The 23419-nt window shown below is 41.8% G+C and overlaps 3 protein-coding genes across 3 annotated transcripts in view; 2 read left to right on the top strand and 1 right to left on the bottom strand.

Moving 5' to 3' along the window:
• The first annotated feature begins 204 nt into the window (after positions 1 to 204).
• LOC139218044 (NADH dehydrogenase [ubiquinone] 1 beta subcomplex subunit 1) lies at positions 205 to 1812 on the top strand. Its single transcript, XM_070849579.1, has 3 exons — positions 205 to 296; positions 1216 to 1360; positions 1633 to 1812. Exons 2-3 carry the CDS (start codon positions 1221 to 1223, stop codon positions 1667 to 1669), a joined length of 177 nt encoding a protein of 58 aa, XP_070705680.1. The 5' UTR covers positions 205 to 296; positions 1216 to 1220; the 3' UTR covers positions 1670 to 1812.
• A 42-nt stretch (positions 1813 to 1854) lies between these two features.
• riox1 (ribosomal oxygenase 1) lies at positions 1855 to 7811 on the bottom strand. The gene is made up of 15 exons (XM_070849403.1): positions 7703 to 7811; positions 7381 to 7527; positions 7077 to 7243; positions 6272 to 6371; positions 5435 to 5548; positions 4952 to 5058; positions 4756 to 4863; positions 4578 to 4612; positions 4287 to 4465; positions 3174 to 3278; positions 2920 to 3061; positions 2702 to 2822; positions 2400 to 2499; positions 2226 to 2312; positions 1855 to 2094 (listed from the first exon to the last, which is right to left on the bottom strand). The coding sequence occupies exons 1-15, from the start codon at positions 7787 to 7789 to the stop codon at positions 2035 to 2037; spliced, it is 1659 nt and encodes a 552-aa protein (XP_070705504.1). The 5' UTR covers positions 7790 to 7811; the 3' UTR covers positions 1855 to 2034.
• Positions 7812 to 8715: 904 nt separating this feature from the next.
• extl3 (exostosin-like glycosyltransferase 3) overlaps positions 8716 to 23419 on the top strand; it is a 30312-nt gene continuing 15608 nt past the window's right edge. The window contains exon 1 of the mRNA XM_070849471.1: positions 8716 to 8886. The gene's annotated coding sequence lies outside the window, so the exon portion shown is untranslated. The remainder of the gene's footprint in view (positions 8887 to 23419) is intronic.

A 23419-nucleotide genomic window follows, 5' to 3' on the forward strand; every position in this document is an offset into this window, starting at 1 on the left:
GCTGCGTCATGTGTGAAAGGGCAAAGGAGCGTACCAAGTGTGGTGGTGTTAATACGAAGTAATTGTATGACAACACGTAATGATAACTTTTTATCGTATTGTATGAGTAGAAATGTGTTTAACTATTATAAAATCATATTTTTAAATGATATAATAACCTACCATAAGGGCAACTACGCTAAATATAATGTTTGTATTGTTCAGATATCACCGCCGTGTTTGTGCAGTTGGTAGAGTCCAATGTCCTCTGCCTGGTGAATGAAGAGCTGAAGGCCACGACTCGGTGTAAACAGAAGGTAACATTTATATATTCCAGCGTGGGGTGTTTTTATAATGTGGGTCATTTAACTCTACTGTAACGTGTTAACTGTGCAAAACACAATTAATTGTTTTAACCAAGAAACCAGTTCCTCACGAGAACGTGACACTTATTGCTAATGCTAGCTAGCTAACTGATTAGCTAGCCAGTAGCTGCTGGCTGTGATGTAAATAACTTGGCTTATATTTTCAGCATTTTAGCTCCTATTAGTGGATGGCTGTAATGTAATGCATGGTGCAAATGATGAAATGACAGCGCCCGCGCGTACGGTTGAACTAATCGCTGAGTTACACTCGATACACTAGATGTCTAATTAGTGAGGTTTATAAATTACCCTCTATTAACTTTAGTTAACTCAGGTTTCTGGTGACAAAGGTAAGCAACAATGAAACATATGAAACCTTACCTTCCATCATGTGTCCACAATCATAAGCTTGTGGACACTTAAGCTTTTAAATATTTTACATCTGCAGCCTTGTCACACAGTTTTGTGGAAGTCCTGTATATAAGTAAAGACATTTTATTTAGAGTTATTTAGAGGGCAGCCTACTACACTGGGCTGAGAATTTCCAGGAAACGTAATAAAAACTGCTATTCTCTCATCATATCATGTGGATACTTCAGTGAATCCAGTAGTCTTTACTATGCAAATGCAGCACTGGGCTGAGACTTGCAGATCTGCACTGCAGAGGAGCTGCAACAATGTCATGATCTTGACTAGGAACGTCACAGTTTTTAGATGAACCGAAATGATTCAATTTTAAGCACACTGGAAGTCGATATGTGAAAGCGTCAGTCCCTCTAACTGCAAATATAAGCACGTCTGTCTTAGATCTGATTATAAAATCAATGCCACATTATTCATGCTACAATCCGTATTGTGCTTATTTCTGTAGGAGCCATGGTCAACTTTGTAGCACTTGCTCGTGAGCATTGGGTGAACATATTCGTGCCCATGGGTTTTGTGATTGGATGGTACCTCGACAAACAACAGGACCAGAAGCTGACGGCTTTCAGGAACAAAAGTGTTTTGTTCGGCAGGTAAGACTATAAAGCCATTTTCCTCCCATGTTTAAAAGTAAAAACATTTACTCCTTGGTCATAAGTGAATTAAGGATCAGGTGCATTTCAGTGTGGTATCAAAGAAACTGATTCCAGCCTCTAGTTTTATGTGTTATCTTGCCCAGTTGCTGAGCTCAGTACACCTAAAACATTAAATCCATATACAATTTTCTGTTTGGTTGTGATAGTAAGTATATCAGAAACGTGCTTAAAGGTCACCTGTGCAACTTTCTAACTTCTGTTCTCTTTAGGGAACTGAAGCCTGGCGAGGAGGTGACTTGGAAGTAGACTACCCCTACTAGGAATGTGTGCAGTCATCCTACAGTGTGAATGACAGACGAGCGGCTCTGAAATCAGAATATTTATGTCTCCTGTATCTCTGTTTTTGAGTTGTATCAACTGATAATAAAAATGCCCTTTCATCAAAATCATTTGATACTTGGTTGCGTAACATGACATCACTTCTTTTTTTTAGAAAAAAAGTTTATTTGATGCTGAACAGAGAGAAAAGTCATAAATGGGTCGTTCAGATCATTCCAGTCAACATAGTGAAGACTATTTGGGACACGAAGTGTTTTGCATTAAGGATCTTATTTTGTACAAGGGCAATTTGAATCTGTTCATGCAGTCAGCATGACTGAAGAATCTGGTCACTACAGAGGTTCTGCAGTGTGGATAATCCCCCTCTCAAAAAGCTGCTCAGCCAAAGTGATCTAGGAGGAAGAAAATAAAACCAACTGAATAACAACTCAAACCACTAATTTCAGAAAAACAGGCTTAAATGGTAATCTGTCAGAATAAATATCTATGTAAAATGAGCTGTGTTTTAATAGGTGCCACATACCCTGTCCTCTGCAGAATCGCATGGGAAACTTCCCACCGTCACAAACTTGGGATATGAATGGATCAGAAACTCCATGGCATCTGTGTGCTGTGTGAGAAACAATTATCAGGCGGTGACAACAACATTAGAACGCTATGTTCAAATCGTGAGGTTCACGCAGATCTTCCTGTCTACCTCTGGCTTTATTTCGAAACTCTTGAGCTCCTCTTTGTGGTAAACTCTGGAGTTGTCTGTTGTGTAATAAAGATGAACAGCTTCTCCATCACTGCATAACCTGGGAAGAGAGAAAGCTTATGAGCTGAATCGCTTTCATTTACATTTCTTTTTGATGTTTCTGCTTTAATGGATCGTAGAAGCAGGCGTTCTTCACACACACACACACACACACACACACACACACACACTCCACATTTAGAATAGTCTGTTCCAAACTTGCCTGGTGTGAACGTGCTGTGAAATGCAATAAAAAGTTCTACCTGGCACATCCAGCACGGAGGACTCTGACTTTGGTCTGCGCACTGATGTGTGCACCCGCGTCCATAACTTGCCCACGCTCCCACCTAGCAGGTGCTCCTCGCACACTGCTGGCCAATTCCTCTGTGGGAGAAGGTATGAAACAGTTATGAAACCCTAAAAAAACTCTTTCATGCAAAAGTTCTTCTGAATTAACTGAATGCGAGTTTCCATCATATACCAGGAGTGAGCATGGGAGGAAGGCAGTCATGGAGGAACTCTCTGGCTTTCTGATCCACGGCAGCATCAACCGGGGCGTAGTTTGCTAGCTTCTTCATCAGGCCGTCAACTCGCGAGAGGAATTTTGCCCTGCGTGGGTCATCCTACACACACGCAAGGAGGACTTTGATCATTTGTGTGATACTGGTCAAACGCCAAGGGTGGTGATGGTGGCGGAGGGTGACGAGTACATACGAAATAATTATGATTAACTACCTTGTCTGAGTTCTGTACTCCCATGTATGTCAGGTATTCAAGAGGTAAACCCTGTCTGAACTCCACGTCCTCCTCCATTGCAATTTCCAATGCTGCTGGAACCACCTGAAAAAAGGAAATTAAATATAAAAAATATAATACAAAAACCTGGTCAACTGTTTAAAGGTCCCATATTATGCAAAATGCACTTTTAAAATATCTTTTCAACATAAATATGTTATTGGGGTCAGACAGGATTTGTTTCTCTACCTCCAGTTAAATGTGGGTGTCTTCTTCATGTTAAACCATGTGGGCTCTCTCGCCTCAGGTCCGTTATTCTTTCGCTTATTCCAAAACACACTTTTGTCACTAAAACCATAAAATGCTTATTTTCATGTTAAGTGCCTGTAGATTAGTGATGCTCAGTATTCAAATCCAAAACAGAATCAAAACGGAAAATGTGAAAATGACCTTTTACTCATGCCTTAATGCTGCACTTTGTTCAGCTCTTAAGTTTCTGATTCGAGTCTTTGCTTTCATTTATAGGTTAAAAAGCCGTCTTGGCTTGTCTTTTTTTTTGTTTGTTTTTTTATTTTTGAACTGAAATTGAAACATTAATCCATGGGGCTCTTATATTTTGGATTTTGTCTCTGCTGAAGAGCACTTATTGCTGTGGTGTTTTTGCATTACACCGTCTGCAGATTACCAGACAGTTAACACAGAGGGAGTGGCACTAAAAGATGTTTCCCTTTATAATCTTAAACTTTGGTTTTATGTTTTTTTTTTTTTTTAAATGGGCTGTTAGATCATGTGTTGCCACAGCTCAACAAGAAGCACTTAGCTCTTCTTCTGTGTTCCAAAAAAAAAAAAGAAAAAAAATGCATAATGTTCTGCGTGTCCAAGTATTTTCCAGGAAGTGTTGAATATGTTTAGATCAGCAAATGTAGAAGCTCTCATAAAGTGGCTCTAGGTTAAATTACACTAGTATCACAAGGGAATTGCCATTGGTTGCCACGCTGTGCCCGTGATGCTTCAGTTAATCAGTAAATAACTGGGACCTGCTGATGTCCCCTGATGCTGCCTTTTCATCATCCGTGTAGGTTTGTAATGAGAGCCTTGAGCAGAGTGTCTCACCTTCTGCAGCAGCTCCCCCCAGCTGTTCCTCTGGTAAGAGGAGATGGTGATGTGGAGGGAGTGAGCGTCTGGGAGGCAGTCGCCCTGGTGGATGAACCCCCGGGGGAAGTAGAGGAGATCCCCGGCTTCCAGCACCACCTCCAGGATCGGCTTCCCGATGTCCGCCTGATCGAAGTTCGCTGGAGAGGGAACGCAGAGCAGTGCAGAGATACTTTGAGTACAGCGAGTAACACACAGTAAACAGTTATCTGTAAATGAGTAAGGTTGTTTTTTTGTTTTTTTTTTACTCACGACTTGAAAGCACAGGCAAGACCTCATCTTCTGTCCTGAGAAAAAGTCAGAAAAACAACTTCTTGGTATCACTTAACCTCTGCCTGCTTGCACTTCTATTTAAAGCATAACCGGAATAGCTGGCAACTGCAAATAATTAGTGCACATGACATGATGTTTTATCGGTTTTATCTCTCACCGTGGGCTGTACACCCTCCAGTGCTTCTTCCCCTCCAGCTGAACCACCAACGCCTCAATGTCGTCATAGTGTGGAGCAAAGCCTTGTGTTCCAGGCGGTGTCAGGTATCTGGTTCACAGACAACGCACGTTTAATGGTGATTGAGAGCATCCTGAAGGGTTTTTCCCAGACGGACGCGGCCCCAATTTACACTTACACGTTGGCGCCTGCCATGCTGCCAAACTGCTCTTGAAGGATGGAGAGAACGTTCCACACGGTGGAGGAGAAAGCCTGGGGATTCAGCAAGCGGAGGGAGCAGCCACTCTGAGAAAAGGAGATGCGGAGATGATTACTAATCGGCAAGGAGAGCAGATGGTGCATCGATACGGTTGGTGCACTCCACACAAAAAGACTTCGCGCTCGCAGCCCCGAAAGTATTAAAATTAACATACTGCTTAATCCATAAACATGCACCTAACTGATTTTTAATGAATGTGCTCCTGGAAAATGTGAAAGTGAGAAGAAACTTTAATGACCTCCGCAGAGAAAGCTGGTGCAGCTAGCCTGCTGCAAAGGGCCCAATTATTGTGAGTGTGATCGTACAAACCCTGACTGCAGGAATGCAGAATCGCAGCTGTGGTGCATGAGAGATGGTTACACGCTGAACACAAACCCACTCCCACATCCCGTGTGGCCTCACCTCGTAGAAGTCCCACACAGTGAACGGCAGAGCTCTCCCTGGAGGGTTGTGCGTCTCCCTCGTGCCGTTGGTGTAGCTCGTAACATCCAGGTTCACTCCATACTGGACATCCTCCTGAAGTCAAACAACGCAGGCATGTGCGTCAGTAGGACAGATCTGTGGCTTCATTCAGGTTTCTTTTTTTTAATTTTTAAATCAACTATTAAAAGAATGCAACGTGAGACTAAATCTTGCAGTTAATCATTGAGGAACAAATCCTGGTACACAACTATTAGAAATGAAATAAAACCAACTAATAAACGGATGTACAGTTTAAATGCAACATAACTGAGGTGGCATTGAAAATGTGAATAGTTGCTTCCTGTTCTGTTTCTTTCTTTATCTAAATTTTAAAATAAAAGGAGACCAAACTTCACAGAACGTTCTTGATAATTATTCGTCTGTGTGATTTGAGAAGCAGTGTCTGTAATTGATGTGAACAATCCAGTAAAAACATGGTTTTGTCTGAGACTTCTAGTGGCAGAGAACAAACCTTGAAGTGCCAATAAAGCTGCCAATGCAAGTCTGAATTTTTGTGTGGATTTAACTGCTGGCAGATTCTGGCAGGTGATTATGCGACCACTCTCCAGTGGTTTGGATTACTTGTTTCCCCAAAAAGGAAAAACATTCCCACCTTCAATGAAGGAAATTGTCTGCTTTGTCTCTACACTTGCATCCACGAGTCCTACGGTATTTTATGACATAACACACCAATGACTTAGAGCACGGGTGGAGAAGATGACTTGACAGATGGATGGATGGATGGATGAGTGTCTGGGTACGGTCTCGGACCCTCACCTGTCTTAATATGCGATCAAACTCCGCCGTAGAGAACAGTCCCTTGTAGTAACCGGGATTCTGACGTTGCACAAGAATGGGCTTCTTCTCCCACGTTTCCCTTTGGACACAGGAACAATGTTAGCCAGAGAATGGAAGACTACACATGGTATTATGAATGCATCCATCAGAGTTATCATAGTTTTGTCATTTTCATTTTGTTTTGTTTTTATGTTTGCTTTCAATTAGTTCCTAGAGTGGCTTTGCTCATTTTAGTTTAGTTTTTTATTAGTTCCTGTTTTTTGGGTTGTTTTTGTATTATTACATGGGCAGTGTTTGTCAGGGGCAACATAGTACAGCACAGACTTGAAGGCAGTTAAGCTACAGTCATACAGACATCCCAGTCTAAATAAACAAAAGCACTAATGCCTCTTCATGCTTACTGTGTTGACAAATTTGACCAAACTGACAAATAAAATGTTTTTTTCCTGCAGTCTTCACAACATGCAATACTTTTTAATATCTCCCATTTCTTTTTTTTTTCTTAACTGTGCATATTTTCATATCTCCTCCTGTCTGCTGTAAATGTCCCCGTCGTGGGACTAAAAAAGAAATATCTTATCTTATCTTATTATAGACAGTTTTCACAACCACACAGAATCACTTCAGCTTAATCTAGTTTAAATTTTTTTTAATTTCAGTTTAACTAAAATCACTTTTTTCTACAGCTAGTTTCAGCTTTTAATTTAGTTTTAGTTCACTGTAATAATCTTTGTATCTCTGCACAAACAGACAGACAGACAGACGCCAACACACTCATCTGCACCTGAAGAAGGACTTGGCAGGAACGGGGTTGATGAGCCACTGGAACAGCTTGCTCGCTCTCTCCTTGCTGTTGTTGACTTGTGCCAGCTTGGCCAGCAAGGGTTTTAGATCCTCACCATCTCCATTCACACTCTGCTCCTCCTCCTCCTCCTCCTCATCCTCCTGCACCTGAAGCATAAAGACTCCGTGAAGCCTAACCGAACAGTCCGAGCATTGCTTTAGGGGTCATAACAGAGGCAGAGGTGGAGGTGGTCATTAACATAGCATCTATTTGTTTTGTATCTTTGCAGCAGGTGCAGACTTACTTCTGTGACTCCTCTCCGGCTGTCCTCTCTCTGTGCAGACTTCAGGAACTTCTTTCGCATTTTCTTCCTATCAGACTTTAATTGAGCTTTAACTGTGCTGACCTTATTAGCCCCATTCTCCTTCTTCTTTTTCTTCTTAGCTGTCACCTAGAACATTATACAACTTAAATTAAGAGTGCACACAGTCAAGCAACACGGTTAGTCTGAAGATAGCATGGCTGAAAGACTAACCAGCTATCAGCTGTGACAGACAGGACTATAACGAAGCAGAGCACCGGAGCAGTAAACCAGCACCCAGCGCCTTTATTTCAATCGTGTCTACCTGCAGGGAAGGCTTCTTAGAAGGAGGAGGCACGTCTGTTGACAGCGTTTGATACAAAGCAAAGGCTGACATGTGTTTTCTCTCCATTTTCCAGTGTCTACGTCATCACCCCGCGCCTGCACGAGCTTCTTCTTCTTCTTCTACGGCTCGTTTGTGTCCGTTTGCTCTTTAAGGGGCTCACTACTGCCACCCATAGAGTTGTACTACAAGCTACAGCCCAGAAAGGACTGACTAAAAAGTACTTAGAATAACTAAACTAATAAACGTACAGGCAACCAAAAAAAAAAAAAGAAAAAGAAATTATAAGATAAGAAATACAGTTGTTTTTTTTTGTTTGCTTATGAATATAAGCTTTCTGAGAGCAAGACTTGCAGACTGATTACACATTTCCATCCAGATCAATAGATCATAAGTAAGGCTGTGGTATGTTTTACTTATTGTCAGTGTACTGAATGTTATAAATCGTGTTACTGTATGTTTACAACTTTCTTTTTTATGGGTTTTTTCTTTTTGTTTATACACAGTCTGAGTCCTGAAGAGCTGCCGAGGTCAGTGCCATGTGATCAATGTCATTGTGTTTCCCAATCAATTAAAATCAGCAACAAATACGGAAAATAAGATAAACAAAACAAATAAAAAATGAAGAATATCAATCTATAAAGATGGAAGATGATGAAGTCCTTCATGGAAAGTTTTTTGTTTAATGTTTTAGTTTCTATTTAATGTTTTAGTTCTTTATTTGTCATTGCACACACACACACACACACACACACACACACACACACACACACTGAGCGCATTATAAATAAAATGTATTATTATTATTATATTTTAATACAAATGAATAGTATATATTATCTCATTGGACGTGCTGTGTTTCCTGCGTGGTGCCCACTAGGTGGAGCACTCTCCCAATATTTCATGGGTTCGAACGGCACAGCTAATCAACACCGTTTCCCACCATGCTTTGCGGCGTGCTGTCGCTGCTGTTTGTCCAGCCGTCTCTCCAACAATGCAGCTTTTAATGGTGCTGTGAGCGGTGCGAGCCGAAAACGCAGCAGCACCGCAGGCTTGTCCGGGGAACGTAGTCGTGCAAATCCAACACAGCGAGGTTTTTTCGGTTTGACAAACGTGGCGGGCGGCTGTGGCTCAGTTTTTAGGACATCCTGGACTCCTCTGCTGGGGTGAGTAGCTGCTGAAGCTAGCGTCGGTCTGCCAATGTAGAAGAGAGTAAACGCATTTTTGTTGTGACCGTTGCTGCTAGCAGGCTAGCTAATTGGCCAGATGAGACATATGGCCCCTTGTGTCTTTTCCCTGCAACCCCCCTGTCCACTTTTAACTCTAGATCCTTCAGTCCTCCTCTACTCATTGTGCATTATGGTTCTAGCTGGCGTACATGTAAAAGACTGGTAGGTTTTTTTATAAGACTTTGAAGCAGTTGTGTCGTTCTCTGTAGTCGCTGCAAGTCGTGAGTCTGTTTTGCTTTGATGTCAGCTCAGCCACACGTCAACCAAGCCGGTGTAGTCGGTGCCTCACCGTCATGTAACCAGTCTGTCTGTGACTGCCAGGTCTTGTCCAAAAATGTTGGCTTTCTAAACATATTTTAATATTAAGCCAAAGCGTGCCGCTCTTTTAGTAGGAGTGAAACGTCACGCCGAACTCCATTCAAAAAAATGGCAATTAATATCTACTTATTTAAAGGAAGGCAAACGTACTGGCATGATCTTTTATGCCGATTATTATGACCATAATAAGCTTCTGATTAGGTCAATATGCTTAAATACACCGACGATCGTTTCTGTGACGCACTGGCCATCGTTGTATCATTCAAAGCAAGAACACCGTTCAATTATAAAATTAACATTTTTTAAATGGAAGTTCTGTTTGCTGTGTTCAGTAAAAGGCGAGGGCTTTGAAATCTCACTCATGTTGCACCTTTGCCACTCAGAAAAGTTGCATTAACTATAATCATTCGTGTGCTATGAGATTTAGAGTGAGCTGCTGAGATAATGTGCATTGTTGCTATTATGTTTATCACAGAAATGTATGAAACAAATAAAATGTACGTCTCAGTTGCTATCCAATCTGTTTATGAAGATAGACTTAACATTACATCTAGAGCTGCAACAATTGACCAGTGATGAACTATTTCGATAACTGGTTTAAGAGCAGGTTTTTAAGGGAAAAAAGTTGAAATTCTCTGATTCCAGTGTGTTAAATGTGAATATTATCTGCTTTCTTTAGTCCTCTGCCACAGTCCAGTGAATATCTTTTGGTTTTGGACAAAACAACACGTGAGGACGTCCCGTTGGGCACTAATTGGCATTTTCACCATTGTCTGACAGATCAAGCAACGCATCAGTTAATTGAGAAAATAATTGTTTATTGCAGCCGTAATTGGAAACACCTCTCAGTGCAACGCACACAGAACATAGCGGCACAATAAAACTCCTAAATGACCGGAAAACTGAATTGACGCCACTCTAAAACACTCCAACCAAATTCTGACCTTTACAGCCGACAGGGCTGGATTGTCTTGCAGGGCTGTTGTATGTGACTGCAGTAGGTTTTGCTAGGTTTCCCTAATGAAGTGGAAACTGAGTGCAGATGTTGTGTGATTTGTATTGCAGTCATCCACCAATGGGACAGAGGAGCTTAGCCCAACCACAGCACCACAGAGAATATGAGTTGAATGAGTGAAGACTGCCTTTTGTAGTTTGGGAAATGTGCCCCAGTAGCTGCTATTAAGGCACGGCTTAGCATGTTTGTGGGAACACTGAGGTTTCTGCCAGGAGCACTGCTTTTATAACATGTTTCAGTAACCAGTGAATCCATTTTCACTCAGGTTTTTAAGCCCAAAGTTGAGCACTTAGTAGCTGCTTTACCAGAGTTGTTGGCCCAGAGCTGTGTGGTCAGTTTGTTCGTGGCTGCAGGGGATTGCACGCATCCCCAGCGCACGCCTTTGTGCAGGTTTTACTTGACAGGAGGACATTTTGGTCAAGCCACTGAATACATCATAGAAAATGAGTGAATATATGAGTCAAATTTGATTGTTTCATTACACACTAGAAGTTGTGGCTCTCAAAGTCTGAAATTTGGTGGGAAAATAAAGTTTCAGAGCACGAACATTGTGCAGTGTCCTGACGATGCAGAGAAATTAAAAGGGCTCAAAGGGATTCTTAATGTAGAACATAAAATATTCACCAGACGTATAGAGGCAGCAAAAGTGTAAAAGTTCAGATTTCACACTGCTGTCTGGATTCTGTGTTCTCTCACTTCCAAACCAACATTCATCTCTTTTCTATTCGTCAGTCTGTGCGAGATGTGTGAGGTCTCTGTGGCAGTAAGTACAGACCGAAGTGTAGATTATAGGTTTTGTAGGTCGGATGCTTCTCAGTCAGTGCTGCAGTCCGTCAGTTTACCACTGCAGACGCTGGTGTTGCTTACTGAAAAGTGTTTTTATGTGGAGGCACTCCTCCGTCTCTGATATTTGTTTTTTTTCAATTAACTAAACAAAATTAAAGCTATGATTGAACAAATTCTGTCAGATCAGTACAGATCTGTCCAAAACTAAAATGGTCATATGAATTTTATTTCTAACCATCAATAAGGAGCATGTATGAATCACACTTGTCCTCGCTATGGTTAGGTTGGACCACAGCTTGTATTAATATGGACTGATCGGGCCCCTGTGTATCCCACTGTGGACATGGTTATTGATCTTTTTCTCACAGTGGTGTGATTGCTACGTTGTCTTTGAATGATTTTTTTTTTTCCTGTGGTCGTGTGGTAATGAACAAATGCCACAATGCAGAATAATAGCAAAATCAGCATTTCATCCTGTGACAGCTTGTAGATGTGCTGCCCTCATCGAAGAGTTTGGGCACCTGCCTACTGCTGCAATTTTCTTTAGTTTTCACATGTGTAGAGGACATTCTAGTGGTATAAATAGCAGTGTTTGATCACTGTAGAATATTTTGGTCTGATACAGATGCAGATAATTAGAGGGAAATAAAATCCCATTGAGCAGGGAGACTGTGTAAGCTTTGCAGCATTTTCTTGCAAATTAAACCTGCAGTTTGGGTGCTGATCATAATAAAATTCAAATTAGTGCCAGTTTCACACTCATTTTACCACATTATTAAAAGCTGGATATAAGCGATATTTTTATAACAATGTATCCAAATGACAATGTGACAAACGATGTGTGAGGGGTCGCTCGCAGTGATGAACTAAGTTACCAAATCTGCGGCTCCCCTCACCTTTACTGAGCTTGATGGCAAATTTTCGCCCATTGTTTACCTCTCTGGCCCACAACTTTATGGGTTCTCCCTCATCGGTTTCACAGGGACATCGTGCGCTACCTGCTCATCACCAGTCGGCAGACAGACGAAGTTGGTGACTAGCTGGCGAACAAAGCGGAACATTTGGCAGCTAAAAAGCCAGCCTCAGGAGTTGGTCAAGACCAAAAACAACTAAAAGAGAGGAAATATTGCACTAACATTCAACAGGTGGGCTGTAGCGGGGCTCCCAATGGATGATAATGTAGCTCTGTAACTGCTGGATGCGCAAACAAGCAACTTCTTGCTGACAAGTGGTGATAATATGTCAGTGTTGTGTTCCCAACCCTTTTCTGCTCCCCCTAAGTGGCTAAAAATGGTTTAAAGTGCAGGTTTAAATGAAGTGCAGCCATTACTAACATCAGTAGTTACACCCAGGGATATGCCATATGTCGATATAGATATAGGCGAGAGAAAAATGTCTACTGTTTCATATCATGCTGTGTCATTTATTTCATTGTGTCGCAAAACACACTCTTAACTTCAATATTTTTCATCATTTGGATGACACTTCGTGGTCTTCCACTCAGCATGGATGCCAGTAGGGAATTTGCATGAAGGCAACACAAACAAACATGGAGAAGAGTGAACGTGACAAAGAACAGGATACTTCCAGATAGGATGCCAATAACACGAGGAGCTCATACCTAAAAGAGGGGCTGCCTCTGTTCTATGGACGTGGTTTGTGTATGAAAAGTCTGACACGGAGCAGAAAACCGTACTTTGCACATTATGCGGCAGACTGGTCCCCACAACAGACTCAAACACTCGAAACAAACAAATGAAAATTATAAATGAAAGGAGGAAAGAATAATCTGTTATCAGTAAATGCCTTGATTTGCTGAGTATATAATAATGTAATAAGAAACAGGCCTTCTGGTAATTTCATATGATCCATTTATTCATTGAATTTACAGAAAATGTGCTATATTGTGATATGTGTTGTTATCTGCATATGAAATTACCTGCATCAAGATGTGTGATTTTGGTCAGATTGCACAGCCCTAGTTACACGTTTTCCAAGTGTTGAATGTTCGTGAGATGTAAGGCGTCATCCGACAAAATGCCACAAAGTGTGTGCACGGGTCTGTAATAGACAGAAGACAGTTTGACATGTCATAGCGGCACAGATGGAACTGACAACATTATTTACGCTCTTCTCCACTGAATTGTCCCAGTAACCCATGCCAGTGAACCAGCATGCACAATACCAATGCCCTGGGACTGTGACATCTTTTTTTTTTTTCATCATGACATGCCAAATGGCTGCTGGGAGGAGGGTTTATTGTGTCAATAGCCAACGGAACTTGAGCTAAAAAGCTCTTCCATCTGTTGTCAAAGGCGTGATAGAAGGTGCCAGTATGCCTAGTAGGGTTGTCCCTGCTAATGCGTACATCTTCTGGTTGGTTGTTCGATTGGGTCTTTGACATGTTCTCGTCTGGCCAAATTCTCGGTACTCGGACACTTACTGGTATAATTTTTATAAGGAGAAAAGCTCCCTTAATCCAATTTGTTCATGCATTTATAATGCCAGCAGGGACAGCTCTGTTGATTACACCATCCCTCACCCCCGACAATAATATCATCACCCATCATGATGTTTCACTGTGGACATCGGCATATGCCGATTCAGCAGACATTGCACAACCCTAATACCTAGTTAATATAGCGTCATTAAGATGTGATCAGTTGCCCTGACTCTCATCTTTGCTTGTAAAAAGCAGGGTAATGCAAATGTGTTTTTGCTGTTCGAGTGCAAATATCTGCCCCAAAAAACAGCTGAATGTTTGAACAAGTGACACTGTTAAAACAGCTGCCATGTGATGGGACATGTGGCAGGACATAGACCTCAGGGAACAGGGGCAGTCAGGGCACTTTGCTTCACCAGCCGCTGCTTCACAGCACAACTAGGTCCACCCAAAGCAGCCTTTGTCATGGAGGTCCCTGCTCCCGAGGCAGAATTAAAGACCTTTATTCTGAACTTTTCGGCTGGCGTGTGATGTGGTAGAGTTGTGGTTTGTCAGCACAGCACGCCACTATACTAAAACCAGGGTCGGAGCATGCATCTTTATTGCAGCCCTGATTCGTCATTCTAATCTGCTAAAGTTTCACAGGCCAGAGTGAGAGAATTTTGGCTGTGGTGTTGAACTTTGAAGCTTAGTCATTAACTGCCATGTCCGAGTAATGAGGGTCTGGATGAATCACCGAACGGAGCCGCTGCTTCCTGACTTGCTTTCTGTCAAAGTGTCCCGCTCTCGTCTGACAAAGTGCAGAGGTTTAGCTCTACTTGAATAGTTGAGTGTTCCCGGTGTGCAGAACGAGCCCTTCTACTCTAATGAACATCTGCTTCGAGAGGCAGGAAAAGTTAGGCTACATTAACCCGAGGACAGCTTGTTCTGTATGTTTATTGAATAACAGAGGGATTTTATTTATTGCGCTAGCCAAGAGAGAAATAAATGGCATGAATAAAAGTTCTGACGAGAACGGATGCGGCAGCTCGTAGCTGTGAGAGGAGGAAAATGCTGTGAAAAAAGAGAGATGGAAGGGCTAGTTTTATTTTTGGCAGAGTAAGTAAACAGCAGCTCTCTGTGCCATGCCTGCTAGTCAAGCAGCAGAATATCCTCAAATAGAAGCACCTTTTGCCTACCTCCAGTGGACCTTAGTTAGTGTACGTCACTGTCAAGCTCAGGGTAAATGGCAGAAGCAGTTAATAATAAACACTTTGTTGCGATCACTGTCCCAATGAGGACGTCACTTTGTTTTTCATCGTCGTCCCGATTTAATTTTTTACTCCAGGTAATAAGTTTGATCGGTGCCACCGCACGATCCTGCCACTTGTTGTCACAGTCACGCTGAGTTCAAGCCCAGTGCATTTGTAAGGCTGAATGGGCATTAACAACATGACTTAAAGTAGTGTGAGTGCCCTACATTGACACTCAGGTGCAATCTCTTTTGGGGTGGTACACTGCAATAATTCTCCCATGTCAGGGGCTAATCACCCTGGCTCCCCTCCCGCAATCCATCAGTGTCTGGAGGACGGGGCTTGCGGGGTTCTGGCAGCTGTTGTCGGGCTGAGTCAATCTGTTATGGTCTACGCCAGCCTGCACAGGAGGGGGAGAGGAAGAGCTCTCAGGAGGACACAGTAAGCGAGGCTGCTGCCACTGCTATGGCAAGATAACAAGAGGATTTATTTGTTAGGAGGGCAGAATTTCAGGGCCTGTGTGTTAATTTTGCAGTGTTACCCACTAGCTGTTTTCTCTGTAAAATATTTGCAGGCGAAAGCCAGGTCGAGGGCTTTTATAAATCCAATATAACAATAAAACTATTGGCGGTGAAGCGAAAACAGTTAGTCGATGAGCAGAAAATGAAGCGGCAGCAAATTTGATAATGTGTGATCGTTTCAGTAATTGTTTAAGGCATTTATCAAGTAAAGAAAAAAATCTGAGGATTGGCTGTTTTATGTCTGTATGTATTGAATGTCTTTGAATATCTTTCTGAATGCTAGTCAGGAACAGCAAGGCATTTGATGGCATGATTTTGTATTCTGGGCACACGTGATTGACATTTTCTACTATTTTCTGACATTTTATAGACTAAACGATATGATTAATTTGGAAAATAATCAGTAGATATATATAAGATAATACATATAATTGCTAGTTGCAGAGATAAATGATAGAAACATTACTATTTGCTGCAGTGTGCCAAATAACTGGAACCAATATTGATTTAAATGCACGGACTTCTCATATTTCTATCTCATAATCTCCACGCTAAGCTATTCTGTTGACAAGAGACTTAACTACGTTTACAGTCTGAATATGTCAGCTGCTTGTTTTATGTTGGGCCGGCGACTTCTACTTTCTAACTTAAAGCCACAGTCGGTCTTTTCAAAAATAAAACGCTTCCTATCTACAAAGGAGATGTCAGTGACTGTCAGGATATTTATGCAAGCAGCATCAAAGCAATATATGTCTAAATTGGTCTTATTAAAGGAACGAGGACGGTACTCAGTGGATTTAAATCACTTTTGAGTTTTAACCAGGCATTGGCTATTTTTCTAAGTGATTATCATGGCTTACAAACTAGTCCTGTTTATGGATTTAGCCAAATTGCTGATATTGCAGGGCTGGCACAGAGTGGTTGTTGATGCTGGGAGAGGGAATTGGCAGAGAGCTTACAATTAGATTCAGTCGTCAAAGCAAATATTTAGAGTTGTAGTTCCATTTGCAGACTGTTCAGAGTGCACAGCTGTTCACAACTTTTTGAGGGCAGACAGAGGAGAAAGGCACAACAACTTGTTTGTCAGACACTTATTCCCTTGTCCTGCGTGGATGTGACACAGGGAGCGGAGAAAATGTTCAAAGTGAGGCAGGTGCTGTCTGCAATTGTTCGAAATAGGCCGTGCAAATGAGCCATTATGCACAATGCCAGCGCTATGACGTATTCATTTTATTTATTTTTTTTACACCTGTGTTCGCTGACTCAGCGCCTGCTGTGGGAAAAGACATTTAAATGTTTGTCTAACATGGCAGCTTTTTATTCATGAGAAATCTGAGATGGTGAGCGCAGACAGTGGGTGTGATAACAGGTGACAACAGCTGTTGTCATCAAAGGTTTCACTGTCACCGCCACCGTTGATCCTCGCATGCGGGCAATTGTTTACCACCGCATGGAGATCCCCTGGATAAAGTTAGTTATATCTGTTCCCACTGGCCCAATGTGTTCACAGTTGGCGGTCCACGATATACAAGCATTTGGGAAGCGCTGCTTTAAACCACTTCATGTACTGGTTTGTTCATCTTCAAAGGATTATGTTAATCAGAGGAGGACTAGTAGGTTTAAGTTGTAGCTGGTACTTTCCCTTCCTCTCTGTTCATACACAAGATTTAATAAGATTTTCCAGTGTACATTGGAGCAGCATCTAAACATTATTAACTGGTTTGTTTGATTAATAGAAACTCCATTGTATATTTTGAATCTAAGAATTTATTGTTTGAAATTGCAAACTCGTTTTAACATTTGTAGAATTGTTCCTCACAAGGAAAAGTATCTGCAGGGAAATGCTATACATTTGAGATTGTGCCGTATCATTTGTACTTTGTTAGCTCCCCCTTTGAGATCTCTGCTAGTGTTAAGCCACAGCAGGACTGGTGTGATTTTTGCATCAATGTGGTGGCATACCTTGACATTTCAGACATTCATAGCTGGTTATTCAACCATTATACTGCAACATAAAATCACCCCAAAAAAAAAATTATGTATTTCCAATTTTGTACAAGGACTCGCTTATAGAGAAGCAGAATCTGCTGGACACTGTGGCGTCCTTAGATGTAGCTGCAGTGACAGAAAGAGAGTTTTCTTTTGACACGTGAGAGCCTCTGCTGCTGTGAACTTGACATGTATTCAATCACAGAAGCTTCTTCCACTCTGGAACACAAAAAGACTCTTCATTTCTGTCCTCATTCTTCTTCCTCCCGTCCAGGACACACTGTTGTAACACTGAGCTGTTGAAGTTCTTGCAGTCGTGACGCCTGGATTCACTTTGCTCCAGATAAAGCGTGATTATAGCCTAGGCGCCCAATTAACGTCGGCCCTGCCCTTCAAAATTGTGACATTTGGACTTTGGACTGAAATGTCCCAATCTCTTGATTAATGAAAGGAGTGTGGAGATTGATTTAACTCTGTTTGATAAGAATCTGGTTAGAAAAATTCAGACAACCTGTCTTATTTTGGCCCAAATCCGAGTATAACTGAAGCAGTAAATTCTAACCTGAATTCTATTAATCCTCTACTAACGTATGCTGAAGGAGGGAAAGACTATTGATCCATGAGGGGGGATATTGGGATATCTGTGCCAAATCTTTACACGCTGAAAGATAAAAGTGAATCAAGAGGAAAAGATGACAAAAAAGAACGAGTCCTGGTTTTAGGAGTTATTTACAGAGGATTTAAGTAAAGAGGTGAAATAAAGAAGCATTAGTAGTTATTGTAAAGTATGAAAACAAATGTAGGCAGAAACGATACTACTGTCATGTGAGTCACAGAGGTGGCACACGCAATGCTGGTAAATGCAGCCGTGTTCATCTTGAAATAGGTTTTTGATTCTGTTTTAGGTGACGCTTTTTCTGTGTGCAGCCTCAGACTCTTCTGTCCCTTTTCATCTCTGCCTGAAGTAATTATGCAGACGCAAATGGTTAAATGAGTACCGTGTGGCAGCCTGTAATTAGATTTTTGGTAATGAATGCGTCAAACACCAGTCGCAGGCATTCAGGCACAGAAATTCCCTCGAGGCCGGACAATAAAGTCGGCGCGTCACAAGGGGCAACGACGTGCCCCGTCACAGGACATGGACGAGCTTGTTTGAACTTGGGTCAGCCAAAAATGTTTTGTCAGTGAGATTCCCAGAACATTAGAGCTGTTCATACAGAAAATATTTGCCAGGCTGTGCTGCTCAGAAGGGAAGTATCTTGTCACCCTGAAACATTAGTCAGAAAAGCCTGTAAATGAAGATTCACCATGTGCAAAGGAGCTGTTAACCCAAGTGTTACTTTCCAAGGTTTTTACATTCTGCAAAGAAACAAGACCAGACAAGTCTAGTTTAGCCAAGCCACAGTTTGGACCTTGTGGGGGGAAAACTCAAACATTTGACCTTGCACTGTGTGTCCATAAATTTGGTAACAATTTAAGCTTTAAAAGGCTAACTTCACCCTACTGAAATGAGAATACTGATGAATATCACAACTGTGATACCGTCTGTAACCACATGATTATGTAGTTTCTTCCTCTGATCAGTCAACAGTATCAGCCCGGCATCACTGATTAATTCAGGAAGCGTAGCAGTACCCACTCTGTAGACTAATCAAGAAAGCTAGGTCAGCTAAAATACTCGTAGGATCAGAGAGCAAACAGTTACACATAAACAACATGTGCACTCACAAATAATACAGCAGCTTACTGTTTGTGACCACACATTAGAAATAAATTCTGGTTTATCTTCTCTGCAGATGTGATTTTTCCACTTTATCCTCTCTTTCTCTCTGACATTTTCTGCACTGTTGGATAAAGTGAAAATGATTGAAAACTAAGTCAATAGCAGCTGCTGACGTGGATTCAGGGGTACTCTCCAGTCGGTCCGAGCTTTAGTGCCACAACCGTTCTCTTTACAGAGGCGGCAGACATTATAGAAAGTCTAGCAAATCCTCTCCACACAGACACTTCACAAAGACATTTCTCTGCAATCCAGCTCACGAGTAAATGGAATTTCAAAAAGCTAGTGGGAAAGGCAAGAAAATGGTCAAATGTTGATTTTCACACCACATCAAGAACAATTAATTGTGTGTCTTGTTGAGAGTCAGCTCTCTGGACTTATCTCCTCCATCTGTATTTGAACAATTACAGATTGAGTTGAACACATTCGCTTGTCCTTCCTGCTCTCCTCTGTTGACTGGCAAGCTGTTATTCAAGGGCACGTGGGTATCAGACTTCAAAAACAGACAGCAGGAGAACCACAATTGAAGGAAAGATGAAAACCCAGCTGCAAATAGCCAACTTTTCCCTTTTTGTTTAAGGGAGGAGCAAAGTAACAATGCTAACCAGCCATTTTTGGGAAACCTTAGGACACGTAATTAAATTCGTGCCTACTGTGTGAGTTTCTGAGAAATAAAAGGCAAGGAAAAATTAAAAATGTCAGAGTATCCGTTTAGAGGTTTTTAGAAGTGGGAGCTCATTAGAAAAATGTGTGAGCTGTTGGGGGATGGGGGAGGAGGGGGGAGTCCTGTGTGTCTGCACGTCTGCTCCGACTTTAATTGGCTGTCACATTCTCAATTCTCACCAACACAGCGAGTCTCTCCTCGCCTCACCCTGGCAGGGCAGCCCGTGCCACAGCAGTTTTACAGCAGAAGCTCCAGTAACAGATTAGCATTCGCTGCAGAGTCAGTGTGATGCATTTCGTTTATCAATCTTCCAGCTCTTACAAACCCAGAACCTCGTCACTGAAGGCGTTCACTCATCGGTCGGCGTACATGCTCGAGTTGCCGGAACGATATTTGGGGGTTTTGCAGGTGATCTCTCTTTGCTCAGAATTTTATATTTGTATCTTGGATTGTTTTTTAATCCCACAAGGACATGGGCACCTTTCTTTTTGAAATGCTCTCCTGTGTAATCTTTGTCGTATTGCGGGAGCTTTGGAGGTTGGAAGGCACCCAGGCCCATCTGTCATTATGAACTCATTCCTTTTCTCCCTCTCTTTCCCCCCCCCCCGGTTGTATCTCTCTGTTTATCTACATCCCTCTCTGTCTCTGTCTGTGCGAGCTGGGTTTCGGCAAAGTTATAAATACGTATCACCAGACAAGTCGCGTGTGATGTTTGTCTCCAAACAACAAGACGGTAAAGGGTGGGTTTTCTATTTGCCTCCGTTTGTCTTTGTCTCTCTCACTTCCCCATGCACACACTGAGAGAGAAAGGTCAACACACTCATACATTTTGCACTAAGTTGGAGGTGATCCACATGGAGGGCGATCTTAATTACTTTTGCGCTGGGTCATCACTACACCGATACTCTTGATGATCATAACGGCCTCATTGTCATCTCTTCAGCGTTATTAGATAATAAAAGTAACTGCAGAGAGCAGCACCTACAGCATCTCTGGAAGGTTTTCGGTGCTCATACTGGATCTGGTACTTAGAATTTGATACTGTCATTGTCAGTGACTAGTAGTCACTAGTTTAAGCCATTAGTTGAATCGTCGCCACACATTTATGTTAAGTTATTCATTTAAATGAATATCTTTGGGGGTCATCAGCAAATGGCTTGAGCTCCAGGGCTGAGAGGACTGTACAAAACTGTAATAATGGGTCTTTAAAATAGAAACTTGACAAACGTGCTCAGAGAGCTGCAGCGACACCAACAAATGCAGTCATGATTCTAAATGTGTTGGAAAAACTAGCCAGGAGATTGCCACCTTTTTTGGGTTGTCCTCTTTCATCTCAAATGATCCAACACTTTGGATCTCCTGCCTGACTTCTAACTATCTAATATCTGTCCATGACTGACTGAGCGTCGCCATTTCCTGTGACCAACTGACCAATGAAAACTTCGACAAAGACTCCTCTCATCTACTAATGTTTGGCAGACTGTTGGGGGGTGGGCAGCCCTCATCATTGCAAGCATGTATTTGACTCCTTCGTAGTCTGGTTTCTGTCTATCTGGACTCTCTAACTGTTGGACTTTATGCTCTTTTGGGTTTAGTTTCTCCATCTAATTATGGGTAAGGAAAAATGAACAAAGCAACATATTTTACTTTCTGTATTGCTGTTACTGTTTGCCCCTTCATTTATGCATGTTGTTCAGCATTACATAATTCATTTTCATTTTACTCGCGTTGCTACATAATGGGGTTGATACCGCACCTGAGGGCTTTGCAGGCATTGAACTGAAACCAGGATTAGGTTTTCACATTTCACGACATCCCAGCATCATTCGGAGTACTACATCCATCATATTCAAGTTTCTCAAAACCAGAATAAGGCCATAACCAGGCTTCTGACACCTGTAGCATCCATGCAAACAGTTTAAGCTGCAAGATGCAAAAAATTAGTCAGAAATGCCAATCACAATTCCCCAGAAACTCTTAACATACTGCATTGTTAAAGCACAAGCTCAGGGTCAAACAATCCAACACAGACACGTGAATTAAGTTTATGCTTCAGTCACATGTGAAATTTTTTTCTCATCCAGCTGCCTGATTACACAACTAGATATCTACATACAGTGTAGATTTTCTTTAAACCATACATATAATACCAGTTAAATAACCCACTAATAATAAAATGAACAAAGAATATACAAGAGGAAAATGAAAGTGAATCTTCGCATTTGATTATCTGAATAATCAAAATTGATCGACTGTTTTTTTTTTCCAGCACTAAATCAGGTCACACCTGATGCTTTGTCCTCAAGAGGAGGAAAATTTGATGTCTTAGATGTTAAATTCTTACATGTTTTGACTTTTCATTACCGTTTGAGGACCACTCCACAGCCCAACAGTCACCTCTGTAATTCAGCAGTGAATAAGGTCCTTGAGATGGCTCGGTCAGCCGTCTGCAGATGAGCTGTGATCCATGGCTGTAACAGCTGCTCCCCTCACAGCCCTATGACTGTGCCTTCCCCTGCAGCTGCCTCCATTTTTTTTTTCTCCATCAGCTCCACAGGGAATACCCTACTCCGATCCTCTCCATGAAATCACAATTAATTATGGGAACTGTTGTCTGCAAGCACAATGAGCCAGAGCTCCTTAAGTGGGGAAAAAAGCATCGGGGTAACCTGGAGTCCCAGCAGGCAGGCTGAAATACAGCAGCATCGCCCCCAGAGACCTGTGCCCACTGCTACAGTAAAAGCTACTATTGTGTGTGTTGTGAGTTACACATGCTTCAGTTTTCACTTCTATCTCTTGTTTTAGTTATGATTGTATCTACTGATTGTTTTCTCGATTCATCGTTGGGTCTTAAAAATGTGTGAAAATAGTGGAAAAATACCTGCCACATTTGCCCAACACCAAAGGTGAAGTCTTTGTATTGTTCAACCAACAGCCAAAATGAAAACAATGAATGGGGGCAAAATAGAAAAGCAGCAAATCCACACATAAGAGAAGCTGGAAGTAAGATGTATTGGCCATTTTGCGAATCGACTAATTGGTTGACTATTCTTAGCTCCAGTACAGCTCCATGTTAGGGACAGAATGGAAGGATTTTAAAGACAACACATGACAATTCAAATGCTGAATCACACCCATGACCAACTAAGAAGATTAAAAAAAGAAGGTTTAAAAAAAACAAACATTCTCAGTGCTCATAAGCACATATTGTAACGTAATACGTGTGGAGAACATTTATTTATGGAGAAAGGAAAAAAACAGAAAGTTGTTTTTCTTATTGATTTCACGTTCACAATAAGTGGTCCCAGCCTTACAGTACATCTGACTTTCCTGCCGCTGCAGTGGAAGTGCTAAGTGGCTGACTTCATCTCGTGACAGTGCAGAAAGAGTCCTTCTTGTGTCCTTGGTCTGGATTTACTGTGGGTTGTGGCAAATGCGGGGGCAGCTTTTTTTTTGTGTGTGTGTGTGTGTGTGTGTGCGTGTCACAGATATAAGAATGAATTGTGAGGCTGATGGCAACACTGATGCCACCGTCAGTAAGTCATTCCACCACTTTCCACTCTCCAGACTGAAATAAATCAATTACTGGATACATTTCCATGAAACTAAACAAAATAAAATATTTTAACTGCTGTCATTGTGTCTAAGTACATCTGCAGGATTCAGTTTTTGCACTTCAGACTAGAAGCCCAACCAGACTGTCTGACAAATAACACATTGCT

This window comes from Pempheris klunzingeri, chromosome 18 (genome assembly GCF_042242105.1).
Source record: "Pempheris klunzingeri isolate RE-2024b chromosome 18, fPemKlu1.hap1, whole genome shotgun sequence".
NCBI classification, from domain to species: domain Eukaryota; kingdom Metazoa; phylum Chordata; class Actinopteri; order Acropomatiformes; family Pempheridae; genus Pempheris; species Pempheris klunzingeri.

Bases quoted from the DNA above. Each gene is read 5' to 3' on its own strand.
- LOC139218044 (XM_070849579.1), top strand. From the start codon at position 1,221: ATGGTCAACTTTGTAGCACTTGCTCGTGAGCATTGGGTGAACATATTC. The intron at 1,361-1,632 runs GTAAGACTATAA...TGTTCTCTTTAG, and splicing joins AAAAGTGTTTTGTTCGGCAG to GGAACTGAAGCCTGGCGAGG.
- riox1 (XM_070849403.1), bottom strand. From the start codon at position 7,789: ATGGAGAGAAAACACATGTCAGCCTTTGCTTTGTATCAAACGCTGTCA. The intron at 5,059-5,434 runs GTGAGGCCACAC...TCCTTTTCTCAG, and splicing joins CTGTGTGGGACTTCTACGAG to AGTGGCTGCTCCCTCCGCTT. The intron at 4,466-4,577 runs GTGAGTAAAAAA...TTCCCTCTCCAG, and splicing joins CTTGCCTGTGCTTTCAAGTC to CGAACTTCGATCAGGCGGAC.